Source organism: Salvelinus namaycush, chromosome 1 (genome assembly GCF_016432855.1).
Source record: "Salvelinus namaycush isolate Seneca chromosome 1, SaNama_1.0, whole genome shotgun sequence".
NCBI lineage: Eukaryota > Metazoa > Chordata > Actinopteri > Salmoniformes > Salmonidae > Salvelinus > Salvelinus namaycush.
The window spans coordinates 70,790,913-70,814,806 of NC_052307.1; the positions used below are offsets into that span (position 1 = coordinate 70,790,913).

A 23,894-nucleotide genomic window follows, 5' to 3' on the forward strand; every position below is an offset into this window, starting at 1 on the left:
TAAATTGGGAGAATCTTGGCCCATTCCTCCTGACAGAGCTGGTGTAACTGAGTCTGGTTTGTAGGCCTCCTTGCTCGCACACACTTTTTCAGTTCTGCCCACAAAAGTTCTATGGGATTGAGGTCAGGGCTTTGTGATGGCCACTCCAATACCTTGACTTTGTTGTCCTTAAGCCATTTTGCCACAACTTTAGAAGTATGCTTGGGGTTATTGTCCATTTGGAAGACGCTTTTGCGACCAAGCTTTAACTTCCTGACTGATGTCTTGAGATGTTGCTTCAATATATCCACATAATTTTCATGCCTCATGATGCCATCTATTTGTGAAGTGCACCAGTCCCTCCTGCAGAAAAGCACCCACACAACATGATGCTGCCACCCCCGTGCTTCACGGTTGGGATAGTGTTCTTCTGCTTGCAAGCCACCCCCTTTTTCCTCCAAACATAACGATGGTCATTATGGCCAAACAGTTCTATTTTTGTTTCATCAGACCAGAGGACATTGCTCCAAAAAGTACCATCTTTGTCCCCATGTGCAGTTGCAAACCATAGTCTGGCTTTTTTATGGTGGTTTTGGAGCAGTGGTTTCTTTCTTGCTGAGCAGTCTTTCAGGTTATGTCGATATACGACTCGTTTTACTGCGGATATAGATACTTTGTACCTGTTTCCTCCAGCATCTTTACAAGGTTATTTTCTGTTGTTCTGGGATTGATTTGCACTTTTCGCACCAAAGTACGTTCATCTCTAGGAGACAGAAGGCGTCTCCTTCCTGAGCTGTATGACGGCTGCGTGGTCCCATGGTGTTTATACTAGTAGTATTGTTTGTACAGATGAACGTGGTACCTTCAGGATTTTGTAAATTGCTCCCAAGGATGAACCAGACTTGTGGAGGTCTACAATTGTTTTCTGAGGTCTTCTCTGATTTCTTTTGATTTTCCCATGATGTCAAGCAAAGAGGCACTGAGTTTGAAGGTAGGCCTTAAAATACATCCACATGGACACTTCCAAATGACTCAAATTATGTCAATTAGCCTATCAGAAGCGTCTAAAGCCATAACATGATTTTCTGGAATTTTCCAAGCTGTATAAAGGCACAGTCAACTTAGTGTATGTAAACTTCTGACCCACCGGAATTGTGATACAGTGAATTATAAGTGAAATAATCTGTCTGTAAACAATTGTTGGAAAATTGACTTGTGTCATGCACAAAGTAGATGTCCTAACCGACTTGCCAAAACTATAGCTGTTAACAAGACATTTTGTAGAGTGGTTGAAAAACAAGTTTGAATGACTCCAATCTAAGTGTATGTAAACTTCCGACTTCCAACTGTATATTAAACTGTAAAAATTCAGTTATAAATGATTTTGTCTTAGTTAAAAATAAGTTGACCCCATTCCCCTTTCCACGCAAGTTCATCTAAGGATGTAGAGTGAGTTTCCTGTAAACAGTATGTTACATTCCTTTTCTTTTAGCCATGTAAAGACTGATTTTTTTTATTTTTACAATCTGTTAAACCGTTACAATTATAACTGGCTATACTTATTTCACCCCTTAACTAGATACTATTCTCAGTCTAAATCGACCATCATTAGTGCTTGTAAAGTTACTGCCATCAGAGGTATTATGACGGTCAAAACTAGAGCTTTCAAATGTCTGATATTTAGAATTCAAGAAATAGGTTCTAGCAATATTTGTTTTATTCCCTTGCCTGTTTTCCTGTGAGCCAATGGCACAGTTGTTAGAAAATTGAGACAAGATATTATGTGTGTAGTAAATCTGAGTAGGTTGATGTGTATGATATTGGATGTGATTTAGTGAGAGTGTGTACAATGTCTGTATAAGAGTAAGACTATAATGTGTGATATCCCCCCAAAAAATAACTGCCAATTTGCTTGGTTGAGTGTCTATGTGTGTAACATGAAGTGCATATAGCCTTAATATTCATGATGATAATTGTAATCCATATCGTATCACAGTCATAGTTGCATCATAATTACCTTTAACATCATTGAAAAACACATCCCAGTATTTCCATAGCAATTGACATTTCACATGATCATGAAAGAGACCTTGCATTACTCTAGAGACGGCTTCACTACAGTACAAATGTATTCCATACGATATGTTATTATTCCCCAATGTCCCTATTCTGATATCTTCCCCTTGCTTGTTGTAAACATATATAAACTTGTAGACAAATACATAAAAAAGATCGACAAATAATAAACACATTAAATTATAAAACAGTTCTCGACAATAGAGAGAGGGAGAGAAAAGAAAAGAGAGAAAGAGAGTGAGAGAAGAGAGCGAGATCAGGTGTGTGTGTGTGTGTGTGTATGTATAAGTCTGTATGTGTATCATATCCACTTCATAATGTTCAGATATTTTTACAGTTCCTATATTTTCGTAACCTGAAGTCCCTGTAGAATTTAGTACAGCCATGATGTTATGAAGCTGTCTCGGAATAGCTGTCCATCCATAAAGAGTTTGTCCACTATGAGAAAGGCACACTTACCCTTCTCCCTTTGTTGCCTTTGTACCGGATACAGTCTCTTACGATGTTCGTTTATCTTCCTTGAGACCGAATTTGGTCCCTTTAAGCTCCCTTCCCCTGCTTTTGATCAGCTCCTTTTGTTGGTAGTGTTCAAATTTTGCGATGATCAGTCGGGGACCCTTGGTCTTGTCGCTCCGATCTCCAAGTCTGTGTACTCGGTGAAAAGCCACCTTGTTTACAGTCTCTATAGGAAGTTTCAAGGCGGATTGCATGAATTCTCTGATTGCATGAATTCTCTCTGGATTATTGGATGCGTCCTCACGAATCCCAGAAAAAAAATCACGCATGCTCCTACTTTTTATGTCTAGTAGCGACTCCTTAATTTCCCTGAGTAGACAATCCATGTTGGAATCGTGGATTTTTACCTTGGCTGTGAGTGCCTTGTTTTCTCCTTGGAGCATGAGAACTCCAAACTCCCTCTCAGCCCTGCTACCTCCTCACACAACTTTTCCAGTGTTGCATGGATTCCAGCCAGAGCACTCGCCTCTACTTCAACAGTAAGTAAATTGTCCGTGTCTGTAGATGAATCTGTTTTTCTTTTTTTTGTTGGGTTAAAGTTCTTTTGTGAGGTAGTCGGATCTTTCCATGACGGAGTATGTTGTTCCTCCATAGCGTAAAGCTGTTGGTACTAGTCGATTTCCCTTAGGATCTCCTTAGTATCAAGGTTGGCTCTTTACTGTAACCAGTTGTTTTACGAAACGATAACAATGAGTCTTTCCCACGATGACGACAGGTGTCTGTAGTACAGCCAGCTAGCATTCGCAGAATCCACACAAAAGAATGGAACACAAACTTGCAGTCCCAGCCGTAAAGGCTAACCACATCGTGAAATCCTTAGCAACAAAACTTTAGTTCTGATTAAAATCGATTTAATGAAACAATTTTAATATAAACAACATTGTACTGTGTGGACAGTACAATGTTCTGTTGCGGGCTCTGATCAAACAGTTTTTAACTTTATTTTTCAGAGCTGCCCAGAAAGGACGTCGTTTTTAGATTAATAAACATTGTAAGACTCCAACCATCTGCCTCCTGTGTCTGCATTTGGGCCTCACCTTATGCCTTGATAGTATGTTAGATTCAAATGTGTGCCTGGTGCAATAAACAGACAAAACTAGTACTGACCAAACCAATAAAATAGATAAGGATGGATTCTTGATTTGTATTTACTACAAAATGTATAATATACTGTAAATAATATACAGTACTATATAATATACAGTACTGAATTAGTCATAGAATAATTTGTCCAGTATGTTAAGGCAGCTGAGTGCTCATAGATCAATATTACTTATGCTGTAAGCATATGACCCAGACAGTAAAGTACATTATAAACCCATGAGATAAACACTGCGTTAACATCCAAGGAAACATCAGTCACAATAATAAAGGACAGACATCAACATGCCTTAAACTCTCATTCCACTCTGCTACCACATATGAACGGCAAAGCTTTCATGGGGTCCGATTGACTTAAACATTAATATAATTCAAACAAAAGTCTGATACTCATATTTCTTTTGTTTACATTATGTTCATACCCCCTGCGCTCTAAGGCTCAAAATCATTATCAAAATGCATATTTTCCCTTGGAAAAAGATTAATGGCAAATGCAGGAGAAGGCTTCTAAAGCTGTAGCAAATGAGAATGAAACAAAACAAACTAAACAGGGCCAGGCCAGGAATAGAACAAACCTCCCCATCCTTGCTCCCCCTGTCCCGCGTATGGCCTCCTGTAGCTGCACCATCCTGCTCAGCTACGGTGCTGACTTTTTCCACATTTTGTTATGTTACAGTTTTATTCTAAAATTGATTAAATTGTTTTTTCCCCTCATCAATCTACACACAATACCCCATAATGACAAAGCAAAAACAGGTTTTTAGATTTTTTGCAAATGTATTACAAATAAAAAACTGAAATATCACATTTACATAAGTATTCAGACCCTTTCCTCAGTACTTTGTTGAATCACCTTTGGCAGCGATTAAAGCCTCAAGTCTTTTTGGTTATGACGCTACAAGCTTGGCACACCTGTATTTGGGGCGTGTCTCCCAATCTTCTCTGCAGATCCTCTCAAGCTCTGTCAGGTTGGATGGGGAGCGTCGCATGCACAGCTATGTTCAGGTCTCTGCTGAGATGTTCAATCGGGTTTAAGTTCGGGCTCTGGCTGGGCCACTCAAGGACATTCAGAGACTTGTCCCAAAGCCAATCCTGCGTTGTCTTGGATCTCTCTGTACTTTGCTCTGTTCATCTTTCCCTCGATTCTGACTAGTCTCCCAGTCCCTGCCGCATGCTTCACCGTAGGGATAATGCCAGGTTTCCTCCAGACGTGACGCTTGGCATTCAGGCCAAAGAGTTCAATCTTGTTTCTCATGGTCTGAGTCCTTTAGGTTCCTTTTGGCAAACTCCAAAAGGCTGCCAGTTACTGAGGAGCGGCTTCCGGCTGGCCACTCTACCATAAAGGTCTGTGGTGGAGTGCTGCAGAGATGGTTGTCCTTCTGGAAGGTTCTTGCATCTCCACAGAGGAACTCTGGAGCTCTGTCAGTGACCATCGCGTTCTTGGTCACCTCCCTGACCAAGGCCCTTCTCCCCCGATTGCTCAGTTTGGCCGGGCGGCCAGCTCTAGGAAGAGTCTTGGTGGTTTCAAACTTCTTCCATTTAAGAATGATGGAGGCCACTGTGTTCTTGGGGACCTTCAATGCTGCAGACACTTTTTGGTACCCTTCCCGAGATCTGTGCCTCGACACAATCCTTTCTCGGAGCTCTACGGACAATTCCTTCAACCTCATGGCTTGGTTTTTGCTCTGACATGCACAGTCAACTGTGGGACCTTATATAGACAGGTGTGTGCCTTTCCAAATAATGTCCAATCAATTGAATTTACCACAGGTGGACTCCAATCAAGTTGTAGAAACATCTCAAGAATGATCAATGGAAACAGGATGTACCTGAGCTGAATTTCGAGTCTCATAGCAAAGGGTCTGAATACTAACGTAAATAGGCTATTTCTGTTTTTTATTTTTACAAAATTTGCAAACATTTCTAAAAACCTGTTTTCGCTTTGTCATTATGGGGTATTGTGTGTAGAATGATGAGGATTTGTATTTATTTAATCCCTTTTAGAATAAGGCTGTAAGGTAACAAAATGTGGAAAAAGTCAAGGGGTCTGAATACTTTCCAAATACACTATATGTGCATGTCAGTGGCCGTGTGCAATGGGTTACAAAATAAAGCCATAGCCTACTTTAGGCATAAACAAAAGAAGGCTACTGTATGCATACAGTACGGTCAACCCCCCACACCACTCAGTGACTTAGTTAGCGGGACTTTAATGATGGGCTGCTCTAACACAATTATTGTATAAACAATTAAGGAGAAGAGGAGTGCATTCACTTCATGCCATTCAGGCCCCATTACACAACACTTTTAATGTGCTGTCTTCTACAGTTTATCAGAGTACACCCAATATGTTCTCCCTGTTGATTATGCTTATTCTGCATTTTGGTTGAACTAAAATATTACATGTAACAACATTTTTATGAAATTGGAAACAATTAAATATATGTAAAATTAAATTCAACAATAATATATGTTGATGATAATGCTAACACCCTAATATATTCAATATGCTGTAAACTATTGTCTTTTAGCAGTTTCACTCAATTCCTTATAATCAACCTAATAATTATGACACCCCTCACTATTGTCATTGGTTGCACTAATTGCACTGTTTGTCTACATAACCTGGTTCAAGCATTCATTACATTATCCTAAAGAAGGCACAGTGACGCCGAAACGTTGGTGTTTTACCCAATAAATGACTAGGAGTTTATACATATGGTGTGTGTGACTCTCTTTGGTTTTATAGCTTACTGTCTCTAACACTAACAGTATTACAGGGATGCTGCCTCCGCAGGGGTGCTGTTGCCATAATTAGGATTATGGCTATGTCTGATTGGAGAAGTCGTGAAATAATTAAATCAATCACTGCATAAATTATAATGAGAGAGACAGGTGCGAGGAAGGCTGTAATCTCTGCCATTTGCAACACTGCTTTTATAGGAACATTTCTCTACTGCTACACATTAACAGTACTGTCTGCTGCTGCATCCCCATAGTGACAGGAACGCTCTGCTCCTGAAATAAAGACATTAGATGACTGTGCACTCCCACTCTGTCACGCCCTGACCTTAGAGATCCTTTTTATGTCTCTATTTTGGTTGGTCAGGGTGTGAGTTGGGGTGGGCATTCTATGTTTTTGTTCTATGTTTTCTATTTCTATGTGTTTGGCCGGGTGTGGTTCTCAATCAGAGGCAGCTGTCTATCGTTGTCTCTGATTGAGAACCATACTTAGGTAGCCTTTTCCCACCTGTGTTTTGTGGGTAGTTGTTTTCTGTTTTGTGTCTGCACCAGACAGAACTTTTCAGTTTGTTCCGCATTGTTATTTTTTGTTCTAGTGTTCAGTGTTATTAAAAATCATGAACACGTACCACGCTGCACCTTGGTCCTCTTGTTCTTCCTCAGACGAACATCGTTACACACTCAGTGTCACATAGTAGGTTTTGAGGAGAACGCTGCAATGAATCCTTATAACATCCATTTCTGCATGCTGAAAAAATGCAATTCATACCACAATATGAGCACATAGTCTACCACACATACACCTGCTTCCCAGACTGAATATTCACCCCTGTATTCTCCGTCAGTGCAACAGCACTTCCAGCTCTGACTGTGGCTGAGTCTAAATTTAGACACAGAGTCTCAGACAGAGTGATGTCTGAGCCCACTGTCTGTCCACCACTGTCTATCTCATCTGCTAACAGCAGCGGCCCAGAGACTAGGAGGTGTGTCTGAACCTGGTGTCAGTCTCTCTCCTGCATGTCCTGGGCTTCACCTCTACAGCTCAGCTCCACCCCAGCTATGCTGACAGCTTGCGTGTGTTTGATTTTCTCACACACTGAGGAGCTCCCCTACAACCATTACTGTGCCAACACAACCTCTCATAACCGCTGTCTCTGCTGCACGCAACAACACTCTACAAAGAGAAGCGCCAACAGACACGTGTGTGTGTGTCTGTGTGTGTGCGTGTGTGTGTGATCCTTAGTAAGTGCTACTGGTGACCTGGTCATTCAATGGCTGAGGTTGTTTAAGTTACTTGTCTTTTAGAGAGTGCATACAATATACAGACTAAAACCATACAGAACAGTATCTCACCCATTCATCACAAACAGAGTGATACTCTGTTACCATCATCTCCAAACTGTTCCATTTTAGGTGTCATTTACGATGCTTTTCTAGGGTAAACAAACCTTTCAGACATGTACCATATGTAGCACAGTACCCAAAGGGTTATACATACAGAATGTCTAAAATACTGGCCTTCCATGTAACTGAGCCCAATGTTTAAGTGTAGGTTTAAACTTGTTTGGAAAAGTGCACTTCAATGTATTTGTCTTTCCCTCCAAGTCCTTTCCAAAAATCCACTATATTCCTCTCTGGAATGAAAAGGAAAACCTTTTAAGACACCTGAAAGTATCTGTGTTTAGTTTGTGCCTGCAATCCGAATAATGAAAGAGCCTTGAGAAAAATGCTGAAGGGTAGAATTTTTTCTCCACCCAATAAAACATTATATCCGATTATTAAAAGTGGAAGTAATTTCATCAAAACTTCTAAGTGGGTAAACAGGAGCTGTAGTTGATAAGATGCGACATTTCTGTTTTTTCTACAATTTTTCCAGCCTGGTCACGTGATACAAGTCAGGATTAGACGTCCATCCATGTCTGAGGATGTCGGGAGTTGACATAGAAACAGGCCACTAGAGGCAACCGTGAGCGCTGTCACCTTCAAGAAGGTTTTGGTTTTTCTAGGGCGTTGTGGACAGAGATGGCAGACGGGAGTACAAAAGGAGGTTGCATGTTCGAATCCAGTGATAGAAACCTCAATCCCAAACTTTTTAACTCGGGCCCCCCCCCCCCCTCCAGCATTGGGGAACATCCCCAATTCTATACATGCAATTCTATACATTTTTTCCATGTCTAATGTGTATTCGTGATATTTAAGTGACAAAAAAATTACAACAATATCCATGGGCTAAAAAACCTAAATAAAAAAATGTTAGCTGACATGGGTTAGTTGATCTGGACATTTCTGACAAGTCATAAATAGCTCTCTATGGTATGCAATGACTAACATGACAAGAGGAACTGATGATGCACTACACAATTTCGAAATGGCACCTTGTGCATTCTACTATTACAACTTTCAAGAGTAAGTTTAAAGCCGGACTGAGTTCCTTAAAAAAAAAAGTATATATATTCTTGATCCCCGGGGGGACGCGCCCCACAGTTTGGAGTTAATGCCTAACCTTAAGATTTCGGAGTTAATGCCTAAACTTAACCTTAAACACTTTGAAATTTGACATTTGGAACAACTTCTAAATTTGACGTTTGAGAAACATGCATGAACGTCTAATTCTGACGTGAGAGCATGTTGAATTTTCCAGCATACCAAGTGAGGGAAGGGTTTGGAAATGTCAGATTTGCATACAAATGAACGACCTGTTTAGGCCTGTTTGTGCTCCTCTGTTGATCAGAAATACTATACTATAGAAACATAGGGGGAGGGAATTTCTGTTTCAAAAATATCCTATTTCACTTCCACTGGAGTCAGCATGAGGAGGGGTTAATGAGCTAGCTATTTCCCCCTTGGTAACCACCGTAGATGACAGGAGAATAAGTGTGCTACTTCACTTTATGTTTTTTCTTGGTGAGACATGAAACAGAAAAACGTCTAAATGTGATACCAAGACAAACATCAAAATAAGGAAAACATGCAAAGGCTTGTGCCAGCAGCGGGGGATGATAACAAGATGAAAGAAGAATCTGCAGCTAACATCATCATCTAAGAAGAAAATGATAATCTAATCTACACATGTCAATGCATGAGTAGGTAGGGGGACAGACACTGGCAACACCTTGGGGACGGTCAGAGGTTTGATACACAGCAAGAAGCTAGCTTAAGCCATCAGCTGTATGCCAATGAGTGTGTATATATCAAACCACGACAGTTGGATGTGTGCATCTGTTAAAATTGGCAGCATTAGCAACACAGCAGCATACTGTTCTTGCACAGTATATTGCAGAGTGGGGGGAACCATCCTCAACCATTACTGTGATGATAGAAGGGCCAAGCTGTTTGCGATCTTAGCACAGATCTGAATCACTACAGGCCTGAGCCATTACATCTGCACAGTGCATTAGTGTGAGCCCAAAGGATTAGACACGATCCAGCTGCTTCAGTTCAGAACAGCCAGGGCTGCTGGTAGGGCTCTGCTCTACCATCAGTCAGTCAGTAGCCCCCTCAGTATGTCATGCCTGCAGTCCCTCCACCAACCCCAGCCTGTGGCCTCTCAGATCCCAAAACCCAGCAGCTCTCAGTATGTATGCTCTTTTGTGTGTATGTACTGACATGTATGTGTAACTGATAGATGTGCGCGCACACACACACAATGTTTTTAAATATATGTCAATAGTAAAGTATTTTGTCTGTAATGTCTTTTTCCAAGTAAGACTAGTTGTCGCCATTGGCGTCGACTAATGGGGATCCTTATGAAATAAAATCCCCTCCTCTCCTCTCCCTCACCACAGTGGAGATGCAGTTGCGTCTCAGGTTGATCTCGGTCAGTGAGTCCAGGCCCTGCAGGTTGTCCACCCTGGAGATGCAGTTCCCTGCCAGGTTCAACACGCGCAGCTCAGACAGGTGGGAGAGGTTCCCTATCTGGGAGATCTGAAGGCACAGGGAAACACAGACAGAAACATCACTGTGATAAACTGGTGAAATGTTCTCTTAAGTCATGATGAATGAAAGACTAGGCTCACACCTAAGGGGCTTGTCTTGAGGCTGTGCTGTTGTAAATATATTGGGGAGGTGATAGGGGCCATAAGGGTGATTTTCAGTGTTGAGAATATGCTCTGTATTGTCTAAATCAAATGATGAGACATGCCAGTTCTGTTTGTTGTGCTAAATAAAACTCTTTGAGTACAGCGGAGTAGAGCAGACACCGGTGTACCCTGATTTACTAGCCTAAGGCCATTCCATTTTCTCTGCTAAAAACAGCCCAAAATAAATTAAACCTTCTAAAGGGTGGGAGATAACTTATTTGAATTTTTAACATACAATGTTACCATCCAATTCAACCCTTACAATCACTCCTTTCGTTTCTGACCCACATTATCATAATTTCGATGTCAAAACAAAGTCAGTATTCTCTTTGAACCATGAGTCCAAAAGGCATCCAGAATCCAAAAGGGTCAGTAGTAGTGAAATGTGGCCCTGGCCTCATTCTGGTTGAGGGGGAACTGTAGGGCCTCTTGTCAAAATGAAACTAACTACTTCAGGACCCAGGGGATTCCCCGGTTGCTGTCTGTCTGTCAGTCTGAGTGTGAGGCTGTGAGGTGTGTGCCACTCAGTCCTGTGTCCTCTCCATTTCAGGAAGAGGTCATGTTTGCGTCCCAAATGGCACCCTATTCCCTATGTACGGGCTCTGGTCAAAAGTAGTGCACTATATAGGGAATAGGATGCCATTTGCGACACGGCCCAGAACTACAGTAACTACCACTGAGGGCCCGGCTTTTGGGGTTCCCTTTTCCTTGATGATGATACACTGCATGTTACTCCAGGGGTCAAAGGTTGAAAGGCTCCTGCAGTGAGCTTGATGCAAGTAGACATGAATCAAGACAGACTGAGTATGGTTGTTAGCTTAGGGCAGAATCTAAATGAACAGTGAACATAATTTAAAGGACAAAAGCTGCATAGAGCTCTGGAGCTCTGGCTAAAAGAGCCTCTGCTTTTCCCTTCCATTTAGGGGAGGGAGGGGGGTGACAGCCTGCTCTCCACATCTAAAGCCCTTCCATGAGTGATACTGAGGCACACTCTTCTCTCTGACTCTCCTCTTTCATAGCTTGACCAGACAGTGCTATGTCATAGCTATCTATTTGTACAGTAAGTTGTCTAGCTGCCAGTAGTGAGTAGTAGAAGTGGTATCTCAGTTATGGAGTTCTGACAATAGGCCCAGGTGTATTAAGTCCCCCAAATGCCTCTCAAAATACTGTTGTTGTTGGACAGAGACAAGAGAGACAGGCAAGAGACGTTGAGATTGAAACAACTTTTGTTATGACTGCTGACAAATACAACAGAGTGAGGTAATGTTCCACTCCAACTGAGGCTTCCCAGTGGTGTTCTCTTTGATTCACAGTTCCACCATGGCTCCAATGAAAAGCATTCTCTCTGTCTCAAGTCCACTTTAACACAAGTCAGCAAATGGCTAAAATAATCTCAGCCCTGGCTGGGACTGGGACATCATCCTCTGCAAAGCTAAGAAAGCCAGAGGGTCCACTCCACACTGTCTATCTTTCACTGAACAGAAATTTTACAGCTCTCGTCAGGGCAGATTAGATCATCTCATCTGAAAATATTTAACTGGGTTGTGTTACAGATAACTGTAGAACTGCTTTCTGTTGGGGTGGATCACGCATCCAAAATATGTTACAGTGGTTCCCCGCTCATTTTACAGAGGCGGAACATGAGAGGTCAGGGCACTGTTGAAGTCTTAATGTCCTATAGGGATATTTGCTCTGCAGGCAGGGTCACATCTGTCCTTTATATGTCTAAAAATAAAAAAGGCAAAGTGCATTGTAAGTTTCAAATAATTTCATAATTAAGTTAAATATTGTCTGTTTGATGAATGATTTTGAATTTCTAATGTATTTCATTGTAGACATCATATACCGGTACTCCTTGCATTCCTGATACAATAAATGTAGTGCCATTCAAAAACTCTCAAGGGATAAAAAATGTAGCCTTGTCCTCAATGAATATCAGCCATTATCACTAGTGTCAACTAGATACAGAGGATCCTATTGTGAGCACAATCAATCACTCAACCAATGGAAGGAAAGGTTATTTAACAATATGATGTCATTCTCTAACTCCAAGACCTGGTCAATGGAGTTGAATGTCCTTCCTTCCCAAAGAGGATATTCCTCTTGAACATTTCCAACAAACTGGAAATACGACAACTTCCTATCCCCAGAGCACATCTCCCTTCTGAGTAAAATAAGAGGCCAGGCAGGGGTGATTTGAAATTAGGGCAGAAATTATCCCTTGTTTGTGGTCATACATAGGTGACTTAAACACTGCTGTGCTTTGGGAAGTACAAATGTGGTAAGAAGAAGACACAGTATGTTCGTGGTCAGAAGTCACTGTGGAAAACAGCGGCTGCTGGGTAGATTAACAGAAACCAATGTTTAATTGGGAATGAGAGTATGAGACACATGAAAAAGAGCAGCCGGAGCCAGAGAGAGGAGTCTCACAGGGACTCTGGGTTGACTTTCACTGGAGCAATGTGGGCGATATACTGGCAGCACATTTCAAACAACCAGCACTGCGGACAGATGACTTTTCAATCCTATCCTCTTTTTACAGGTGCTGGCAAAATCCTGATTTGACACCAGTATTACTGTGATTCCCTCTCTTCACAGGCTTTTAATACGTTGTGACAGCAGCCAGATCATACTGTAGGCCTATCTAAGGAGAAAAGCTCATCAAATCGGCCTTCGCTCAACTTACCATTCACACTAAAATGAGTTGTAGAACAGTTTTATCAGGTTTTCCTTCATTGTAAAAGGAACAGAAATAGCCTTGCCTGTAAGAGAAATTATAGTAATTGAAGAAGAACTATAAGGTAACCCAGAGCAAGACTGGGATGTGTGGGAGTAAGCTCCTAAATATGTTTTAATTTGGTGGGAAAACAAAAGAAAGGTAAAGTACTCTAGTAACAATGGCTGAGAGAGCACTGAGTTTCAACTAAAAGTACAAATATAACTCACTGCCTTCACACGACTGAATATAGAATGTACTCAAAAGCCTCACAACAGGAACCAATGCGTGTGCTTTCCTGCAGTCAAGCCTGCATGAGCTTAACTGTAGGGGCCCAGAGTCAGTGATGTAGTAACCAACCGGCAGTATGGGGGAGGTGGTAGTGCCTCTCTGCTCTTGCTGAACCTCACAGTTAGATATCACAGTCCCCCACTGGTCACAGTATTGCAAACAACATTACAGACAATAAATGCATGTGGGTGTATATTTGGAGAACAAAAAGGAATGTAAGTGAAGTAATCATTTTCTAAGGTTTGAAACATGGTACCTGATTGCCATGCAAGTCCAGAACATCTAGTTTAGTCAGGTTATCCAGACTGCATATCCTCTGGATTCTGCAAAACATTAAACAGACAATAATATTAACATCATCCTCTCTGGTATTCTATACAAGATATCTCTCCTATAACACAATGTTACTATGACAAAGAGCTGGTATGCCATCTGCTAACTGAATGGTTACCAGGCACAAGGAAATGGGATTGTCAAAGATCGGTAGGAATTTATTTTCTACTGATGGTTAAGTTGACTGTTTTCCGCTGTCCTGTCACCCAGGATTGTCTATACAGACCAAACTGTAACTTAGGGAAGTTAGGTTACAGTCCCTTGGAAATTCTATCAGAAACCTAAATTTGTGGTATGCTTTGCTTGAAAGGTACCGCAGACTGTTCTGAAAGTGGGTTCTAAAAAGCCAAATGTCAGGTTTTACAGACTCTGGAACAAAACCAGACCTCAGCAATGGGATCCCGGTGGCATTTGCCATGATTTGTGACTTTAATCTTCCTCCCTCCTGACCTTTAGTTTTAAAGTAAAGTGATGTTAGATGTAAGATTCACAAAGAGAGCAGTGGTATGGTTTTGTACAGAAATTGGGCACCTGCAGGAAAGTACTTTTCAATGGAGGTTGATATATAGGCTAGCTGTGCTGTGGCGGTCATACAGTATCACTTAATCCAAAAAGCAGGATGTGCATATCCCTACGGTAACATCTTTATAAATGTAAAGAAAAATCCCACCAAAAAAAGACAGCATAAAAAGTTTTTCATCTGAGCCGGCCGACACAGGGAGACCCATGGGGCGGCGCACAATTGGCCCAGCATCGTCCGGGTTAGGGGAAGGGTTTGGCCGGCAGGGATGTCCTTGTCCCATCGCGCTCTAGCAACTCCTGTGGCGTGACCGTGCGCATGCACGCTGACACGGTAGCCAGGTGTACGGTGTTTCCTCTGAAACATTGGTGTGGCTGGCTTCCGGGTTAAGAAGGCATTGTGTCAAGAAGCAGCGCGGCTTGGTTGGGTTGTGTTTCGGAGGACACACGGCTCTCAGCCTTCGCCTCTCCCGAGTCTGTATGGGAGTTGCAGCGATGAGACAAGACTGTAACTACCAATTGGACACCACGAAATTGGGGAGAAAAAGGGGTAAAAGTAATTTTTTTTTAAACCATGCACCATGCAAAAAACCTTGAAACCATGCACTGTAAAAGCACCAAAATGAGTGGGAGCTCCTATCCTATTGTTCTGTTTGTATGCTTGAGAAACGTAACACAAACCTGTTCTTGCCCAGCATAAGCACTCTGAGAGAGGCCAGGGCTGAGATGCCAGACATCTGGGAGATGTGGTTGTCATACAGGTCTAGGAAAGCCAGGTGCCGCAGATGAGACAGATTGTGGATGTGCGTGATGAGGTTGTGCTGAAAGTTAAGCAGCCGCAGCCTACCCATGCCCTCCAGCAGGGGACACTCCTCCAGACCACGCCTGACACACAAAACACAAAGGCATTGTCAACAACACCACTCTGTGAGAGGATGACCCTGTATTATCTTGTTATGATGCAGAGGAGAGGGGGCTCACAGTAAAAAAGGTACAAGCCACCTGATACGTGCTACCTGTCCCAGACCTGCTGTTTTCAACTCTCTAGAGAGCAGGAGCGGTAGAGATATTCTAAATGATCGGCTATGAAAAGCCAACTGACATTTACTCCTGGAGGTGCTGACTTGCTGCACCCTCGACAACTACTGTGATTACTATTATTTGACCATGCTGGTCATTTATGAACATTTGAACATCTTGGCCATGTTCTGTTATAATCTCCGCCCGGCACAGCCAGAAGAGGACTGGCCACCCCTCATAGCCTGGTTCCTCTCTAGGTTTCTTCCTAGGTTTTGGCCTTTCTAGGGAGTTTTTCCTAGCCACCGTGCTTCTACACCTGCATTGCTTGCTGTTTGGGGTTTTAGGCTGGGTTTCTGTACAGCACTTTGAGATATCAGCTGATGTAAGAAGGGCTATAGAAATGCATTTGATTTGATTTGATACCACACTGGCAGGCAGGGTTCAGGAGATCTCATTATTCTAAGTGGATGAGGCTATGGATATGGTTTATTGTTGACTAGTCTCTGCTGAGTCCCCAACGAACGAATGATCCGGTTTTCAGGGGAAATGGAAAGAGAGCCTGTGACAGGACTTCCTCTTTTGGACGTTAACAAGGCCATGTTCAGTTGCCAAACGTTCTCGAACGTTGCAGATAGAAATGCCATGAATAGAGCCGATGTGATTCCTTATTCTACATATCAGAGATGCAAGTTTGATCTACATAGCCTATTTCTATCTGAATATTCCAGAATATTCCAAAACGTTCAATCCTGCTGAACGTGCCCGGCGACACTCCATCTTAACTCCTCCTCCAAATTTACTGGATTGGTTGAACAGTGCAGAAGAGAACTTCCCCCGACACTTTTTTTCTTCTTCTCATCAAGACCAGTATGTAGAGGATCTAGTTTCAGGCATTTCTTTTACGCCTGCAAAGTTGACATGCACTGTCAGAGGGCAGGATAATCTTTATGAGGGACTTTGATACACTCTACTGGTGAGTCCAAGCAATAACAAACTTGGCATTCCATTGCATGACAGTGTACTGAGAAGCTCAACATAGACCACTGAACAAACAAAGCCATGAGTGTTTTAGCCTACCTGTCCAAATCTAGTCGCTCAGGACTCAAAGCACAATCATCACAGGAACGAAAGGCAATTGGAAAACTAGAGGGAGAATTCTCACTCAATGATATGGCATCACCTGGTCCTGTTACAAAGACACATGTGTTCAGAAAAGCATCAGGTTTTACATGTCCAGAAGTGTTTAACTTGAGCACAGAGCAGAATGTTCCATTAAACTGACTTTGATCCATGAAAAAAAGCAGGGGGGCTGGCATTGCTGAAGAGAGGGGGAGGATCCTGAGTGCAGCCACTCACCAGTTGTCAGGGTGAGGGGTGAGGTACTGTGGGAGTTGATGGCCCCTGCACTGTGGGTTGCTCTCCTAGGCTTCACTCTGTGTGGCTGTGGCCCCAGGTCACCAGTCTGCCCACTGGGTAGAGCAGCAGCAGGGGGTAGGAGGGGACGCTCAGGGCCCATAAACTCACTGACAAACGCCAGCACAGGGGTGTGGAGAGGCCTGCCGCCGCCACGGTCTGCATTAAGCTTGCTGTCTGGAGAGAAAAGTAAATGGTGAGACAGAGAAGACGGGGACAGGTAAGAGACTGTCATGGTGTCTTGTAATTTAGTCAGGTAGTAGTACCTTGTCTTGGTGGATTAATTTTCATGGTGTCCATGTTTATCCTGTTTGTAAAGTCTTTAGACCATCGGACGTCCAGCTGTCAAATAAAACATTTAATGAATTAGAAATATATAATTATGATAATTAAAGGGTACTCAATACATAATGTCATGCTTTCCATGTTAATGCATTGTCTCATTAAAATAGTATAATTTGGGGAATGGGGACACTCCTCACTGTGGATCTATCTACGATGGCAAACTCACTGGTCTCTGAACATTTCTCTCTGGTATTTGAGAGTTCACTGCTGTAAAGTGCAGTTTATAGCTGTTGACCTGTGGGGAATGACAGAAAAGGATGAGGCAACTTAAGACTAGCAATTGTAACAATAGACGAACAACAACTAAGCCAAGAGTCCACTATACGGTTACTTTTCTCTCCAGACAGCAGGCTTAATGCAGCAGGCTTGATAATATTCATGCATTTGTGGAGCAACAATATGCAACCCAGCCACTGTAACGTTAGCTAGATAGATAGCAATCTTGCTCATTTATATGACTGTTAGAGTTGCATTAGCTTTCTGGATAAGCTAGCTAGCATGCTAACTCTTTCCTAATAAAGACAGAGAGGAAGTAAAGATGATTTATTGTGGACACATCATTCTTACCGTGGGAGAAAGACACCTTCCTGTAATGGCTGTATTGTTGTTGGTCTGTTGTCTTTGTGGCCGCATTTTTGCTAGTGTTACAACGTTGCTAGTCAGCTTGCTATAATGTGGCTAACTAACCAGTTTTGTTGTTTAACGTCAATGCTAATTATTTAAAAATGTATTGTTGTGAACTGATGCTACAATGTAAAAATGGCTCATCATGTCACTGACACAGCACTAACTTCCCTGGCAACGCCCTTCTCTTCTATGGAAACGACAACACTTCTACCTTGGTTACACCACATCCTGTCTCAATATAAGTAATCCCGCCAACAATCCTAAAAATGAAAGGTTCCGCTTGTAGAATTACCGGTAGAATATGAATAGAATGGAAAAGATCATTATTGTTAATTTGGTTAGAACTGAAAATCCAACTTCTGCCTAATCGACTTTTTAGATGTATTCTACTCTGCATTCCACTATACTGTTATCCCCGGAGCTAAAGCCTAGGTATTAGGTTACCTGTTATCAAGTCTCAGGCAAGGTTGTCACCTTCTCCGCAATGACCCCAGTTTATAGGAATCACTGACTAAATTTGGGTCACGCCACCAATTTGACAAGAATGTGTTAGCCTGCTGAGCTAAACCCTAGGTCTCCGGTTTCAGGCAAGGTTAGGCTATCACGCACCTAACCGCCTCCATTATTCATTTGTATGAGCAATACAAGTAAGGAAGTAATCCAAAAACAGATTTCAGAGCCATGTCCTCTTACACTATTATTGATGCATTCATAAACACTTTTTTAAAGAAAAAACTCTCCACCGGTAACCCTCTCATTGTTATAAAGCATTGGCTACACTGTCTCTCAACTCGAAAGGATAAGAGCTAGGAATGGACTCTCATTCAGACTCATCAAAGCGACATCCCACACATACGCTTATCACAAGGATATATTCATATATACATATAACTGACACATTTGTGGGAGATGATGTTGTAATCTTATGTGACAAGCAGATTGTAGTGTCTTAGCTCTTATTACTTATTTATATAATAAGAAAGACTCTGAATACAAGAAATGGAACTGGAGCTTCACATTTACTAAAACGAGTTAGTACTAGAATAACATAGAACAACACTGCGCATGACCAAAGGTGCTCCATTCTTAAAGGGGACATCAGTAATTAACAGAACATAACATTCCTTCTCTTATACAATCAGAGTTACTTTTACCAAACCACAACTGAAACATTTCCCAGAACTTGTTGTAGTTATTTTGCATCTTTTAATTTGAACTTGAACAGTTTGGATTTACAAACAAAAACTGTCTGTCTGGTGGACGGTGCCTTCGTTCTGGGTAGCGCCTAGGATTGTCTGGAGGCTCCTGAACATCCTCAGTGTGTGCTTGTTCCATTATAGCTTCTGCTATAGCAGCACCTTCATCAACACGTTCCCTTCTTTCAGCCTGGGGTCTCTTTACTGCCCCACCGTCCTCTACAGTTCCCTGTGTGTCACTCTCAGGAGCTCTCTGTGCCTGTTCTCTCTCGATTGTTGTGCTGTTTTCCGTGGAATGCATTTGGTTAATGTGACGCCGCCACATTATGTCTGGGCTCACTTGAACCTGGTAAGTTCTGGGTCCCGTTTGTGTATGTACGGTCCCTCTTGTCCATTTCCCTCTTCTGTAGTCTCGCACCATCATTTCCTGTCCTGTTTGGAGATGGCGCTCCCAACCACCGGAGAGCATCTTGGCTTGTTTGTTCAGCACTTCATTACACCTGTTTGGCTTCATGATGTCCAACTGTGTGCGGAGAGGCCTCCCGAACATCAGTGCGGCTGGGCTTTCATTTGTCGTGGCATGTGGGGTGTTTCGGTAGGAGGCCAGGAACTTGGCCAGTTTTGTTTGCAAAGTCCCTTCGTCTCATTTTGCTGCAAGGAGTCCTTGCTTTAGGGTTTGCACAAAGCGTTCTGCCAGCCCATTGGCGGCAGGGTGGTACGGAGCTGAGGTTGAGTGTTTGATTCCATTTACTGACATGAATCTTGTAAACTCGTCACTTACAGAAGCTTGCGCGTTGTCACTTACTAGCTGCAGCGGCAATCCGAAGCGTGCAAACGTTGTTCTGAGACACTCTATCGTCTGAGCTGAGGTGGAGGAGTCAGTGCAAAACACCTCTGGCCATTTGGAATGGGCATCAACTATAACCAGAAACATGTGCTTTTCAAAGGGACCAGCGTAGTCCACATGAATTCTCTGCCATGGCTCTTTGGGCCATTCCCATGGATGGACTGGGACAGGAGCAGGCATGTGAAGGGTTTCCAAACATCCGCTACAGTTCTTTGCCATATTTTCTATCTGTTGATCCAGACCTGGCCACCAGAAGTGGCTCCTTGCGAGCAGCTTCATTTTGACAATTCCAACATGACCTTCATGTAGTTGCTGCAAAACCTGATGTTGGCATTTCTGGGGTATCATGACTCTCATTCCCCACAAAAGTGTACACCTACACCATGTCAGGATAGCCAGCTACTGGCAGAAAGGAGCTGACTCCGTATTTCCAGCGGAGAAACGAAATTACAACGTACCAAAGATGTGACCTTGTCAAAAGTGTACACCTACACCATGTAGGTGTACACTTTTGACAAGGTCACATCTTTGGTACGTTGTAAGTAGGTGTACACTTTTGACAAGGTCACATCTTTGGTACGTTGTAATTTCGTTTCTCCGCTGGAAATACGGAGTCAGCTCCTTTCTGCCAGTAGCTGGCCATCCTGACATGGTGTAGGTGTACACTTTTGACAAGGTCACATCTTTCCTTGTCTCCTGTTTGATAACTGTGCTTGTGACCGGTAGTGCCTCGAGCTGAGCTGTATGGAAAATGTCCACTGCATCCACACTCCTTTGTCTTTCTTTTGTACAGGGCAGTCTGGATAATCCATCTGCATTTGTGTGGAGGGACGACGGCTTAAACTCAATGTCATACATATGACTGGCAAGGAACAAGGCGTATCGCTGTAACCTGGCTGCTGTCATTGCCGGAATGCCTTTCTTTGGACTGAAAATGGAAAGCAACGGCTGGTGATCCGTAACCAGCGTGAAACGCTTGCCATATAGGTATGCGTTGAATTTCTTGACGCCCCACACTAGCGCCAGTGCTTCTTTGTCGATTTGTGAGTAGTTTTTCTCTGCATGATTCAACGTTCGTGACGCAAATGCAACTGGCCTCTCTGACCCATCTTTCAGTGTGTGTGAAAGGACGGCCCCTAAGCCATAAGGGGACGCATCACAAGCCAACTTCACTGGCAGTTTAGGGTCATAATGCATCAGGACCTGTTCAGATGTGATGAGCCGTTCTGCCTCAAGAAATGCATTTTCACACTGTTCTGTCCACCGCCATGTCCTATTCTTTTCCAGGAGCTGATTTAGAGGCTGGAGTACTGCTGAAAGGTTTGGGAGGAATCTTCTGTAGTAATTGATCAGTCCCGCAAAAGATCTCACTTCTGTGATATTTTGTGGTCGTGGTGCCTGTACCACTGCCTCGATTTTGTCCTGTGTTTTGTGCAATCCATTGCGGTCAATTTCATGTCCACAGAAGACAATCTTGTCTTTGAAGAACTCACACTTCTGTAAGTTTGCCTGTAGACCATACTCTTTCAGTCTTTTCAGGACCTCTTCCAGGTTAGCCAGTTGCTCTTAGTCGGTGCGTCCTGTTATGATCATGTCATCCAGGATACACTGGGTTCCCTTGCAAAATCTGGTCAATAGTTCGTTGCCAAATGGCTGGGGCCGATGCAATGCCAAAAACCAGGTGGTTATACCTGTATAGACCTTTGTGTGTGTTTATTGTCAGGTACTGTTTGGAGCTCTCTTCAACCGGTAGCTGCAGGTAAGCCTGTTTCAGATCCATTTTACTGAAGTGTTTCCCACCAGCTAGTGCAGCAAAGATGTCCTCCAGACGTGGCATTGGTCCACATGCAACATTGAATTCAATTACCTTGAAGTCCCCACACATTCTAACAGACCCGTCTTTCTTCACAATAGGAACTATGGGTGTGGCCCATTCGCTTCTGTCCACTTTTGTCAGGATCCCTGTATCCTGCAAGCGATCGATTTCCGCTTCCACCTTTGGTCTCAGGGAGTATGGAACAGATCTGGCTTTGCAGAATTTTGGGGTTGCGTCATCTCTCAGTACAAGTTTTGCTGTGAAGCCTTTTACTGTTCCCATCTGATCACTGAACACTGTGTTGTATTTCTTCCACAAGTGTTCCAGTGTTTGGTCGGTGCCTTTCTCTTTGGACTGGAGCATGTGGAGCATTTTCAAGTCACACCAGTTCAGCTTAATTTTTGAAAGCCATTCCCTGCCAAATAATGGGGGGCCAGTTCCAGGCACCACATACAGCTGTAACTGCTGTGTTTGCCCCCCATACCGCACTCTGACCTGCAACGCCCCCATTGGGCTCAATCTCTCTCCTGAGTAGGTCTTCAGCAACACATTTGTGTTCTTCAGCTTGATAGCCTTGAAGTGCTCATTGTAGACAGTAGTGGAAATTATAGACACTGCAGATCCTGTATCCAGCTCCATTTTGAGGGGTTTGCCTTCGATATCTGGTGTCACCCATATTATGCTACTGCTGGGAGAAGTCACTGTGTTTAACTCCATTGTACCAATTAATCGTTCATCTGAATCACTGCCACTGTTCTCTGCTAGTGCATTCACAGACCCTTTAATTTTCTCAGTTTTCCTGTTGTGACTGAATTTTGCTCTGCATGCTCTTTGAATGTGCCCCCTTCTACTGTATTTGTGACAAATTTCGTCTTTGAAACGGCAGTCCTCTGCTCTGTGACCATCTCTGTCACACCGGTTGCATTTTTCGGCCACACGGGGGCGCTGTCGGCTGCGTGAAAACTTGTGCAGGGAAGTTTGTGATAGGTCAGTATTTCTTTTACTTTGCAACTCAAATGCATCTTTAGTCGCGATTTCCATAGTCACAGCAATTTCAACAGCCTTTGCAAACGTGAGATCTGATTCTGTGAGCAAACGTTTTTTGATGTGTTCATGTTTCAGTCCACAAACAAATCTATCCCTTAATGTGTCATTTAGGTTCTCTCCAAACTGGCAATGTTCAGACAGTTTCTTCAACTCTGCTACATATGTACTAACACCCTCCCCCTCATTCTGATCTCTCTTGTGGAAACGAAAACGTTCCGCGATGAGGAGTGGTTTAGGTGATAGGTGATTTTGCAATATCTCCACAATCTCTGTGAATGTTTTATTTGAGGGCTTCAGAGGGGCAGTCAGATCTCTTAGCAAACTGTACGTTTTTTTGCCAATTAAACTCAACAACGCTGGTACTCTCTTGTTATCAGCAATGTCGTTTGCAATGAAGTACTGTTCCAGTCGTTCAATGTAAGTTGCCCAGTTTTCTTGCGTGTCATCAAACACATCTATTTTCCCGATGCTAGCCATTCTCTTTACCTCCCGCTCCACGGGTCTTTGATCTGCCGCCTCGTTCTCGTCACTGCTTGCTAGCTGTTGTGCTACAGGGTCAAAATCTTCCTCTCTTCCTACGAGCTTTCGTGATGCACACTGCAGGTAATCATCCTCGTCGCCATTGTAGTGTCTTAGCTCTTATTACTTATTTATATAATAAGAAAGACTCTGAATACAAGAAATGGAACTGGAGCTTCACATTTACTAAAACGAGTTAGTACCAGAATAACATAGAACAACACTGCGCATGACCAAGGGTGCTCCATTCTTAAAGGGGACATCAGTAATTAACAGAACATAACACCTTGCCCAAACCGGCTGCGCGCGTGCGCTATCGTGCATAAATGTATTTCCCCCCCCACACCAAACGCGATCACGACACGCAGGTTAAAATATCAAAACAAACTCTGAACCAATGACATTAATTTTGGAACAGGTCGAAAAGCATTAAACATGTATGGTAATTTAGCTAGTTAGCTTGCACTTTCTAGCTAACGTTAATTTGTCCTATTTAGCTAGCTTGCTGTTGCTAGCTAATTTGTCCTGGGATATAAACATTGAGTTGTTATTTTACCTGAAATGCACAAGGATCTCTACTCCCACAATTAATCCACACATAAAACGGCCAACCGAATCGTTTCTAGTCATCTCTCCTCCTTCCAGGCTTTTTCATCGTTTAAATTATATGGTGATCGCATCTAAACTTTCATTGTATTACCACGACTACCGG

At 42.8% G+C, this 23,894-nt stretch overlaps 1 protein-coding gene across 1 annotated transcript in view; it reads right to left on the reverse strand.

Moving 5' to 3' along the window:
* LOC120052776 (leucine-rich repeat-containing protein 49-like) overlaps positions 1-17,934 on the reverse strand; it is a 51,708-nt gene extending 33,774 nt beyond the window's left edge. Inside the window, exons 1-8 of the mRNA XM_038999889.1 lie at positions 17,698-17,934; positions 17,297-17,365; positions 17,052-17,127; positions 16,729-16,962; positions 16,450-16,558; positions 15,034-15,237; positions 13,757-13,823; positions 10,195-10,338 (exon numbers count right to left, since the gene is read on the reverse strand). Coding sequence (XP_038855817.1) covers positions 10,195-10,338; positions 13,757-13,823; positions 15,034-15,237; positions 16,450-16,558; positions 16,729-16,962; positions 17,052-17,127; positions 17,297-17,365; positions 17,698-17,763 — 969 coding nt within the window. The 5' untranslated portion in view covers positions 17,764-17,934. The remainder of the gene's footprint in view (positions 1-10,194; positions 10,339-13,756; positions 13,824-15,033; positions 15,238-16,449; positions 16,559-16,728; positions 16,963-17,051; positions 17,128-17,296; positions 17,366-17,697) is intronic.
* Positions 17,935-23,894: the final 5,960 nt, after the last annotated feature.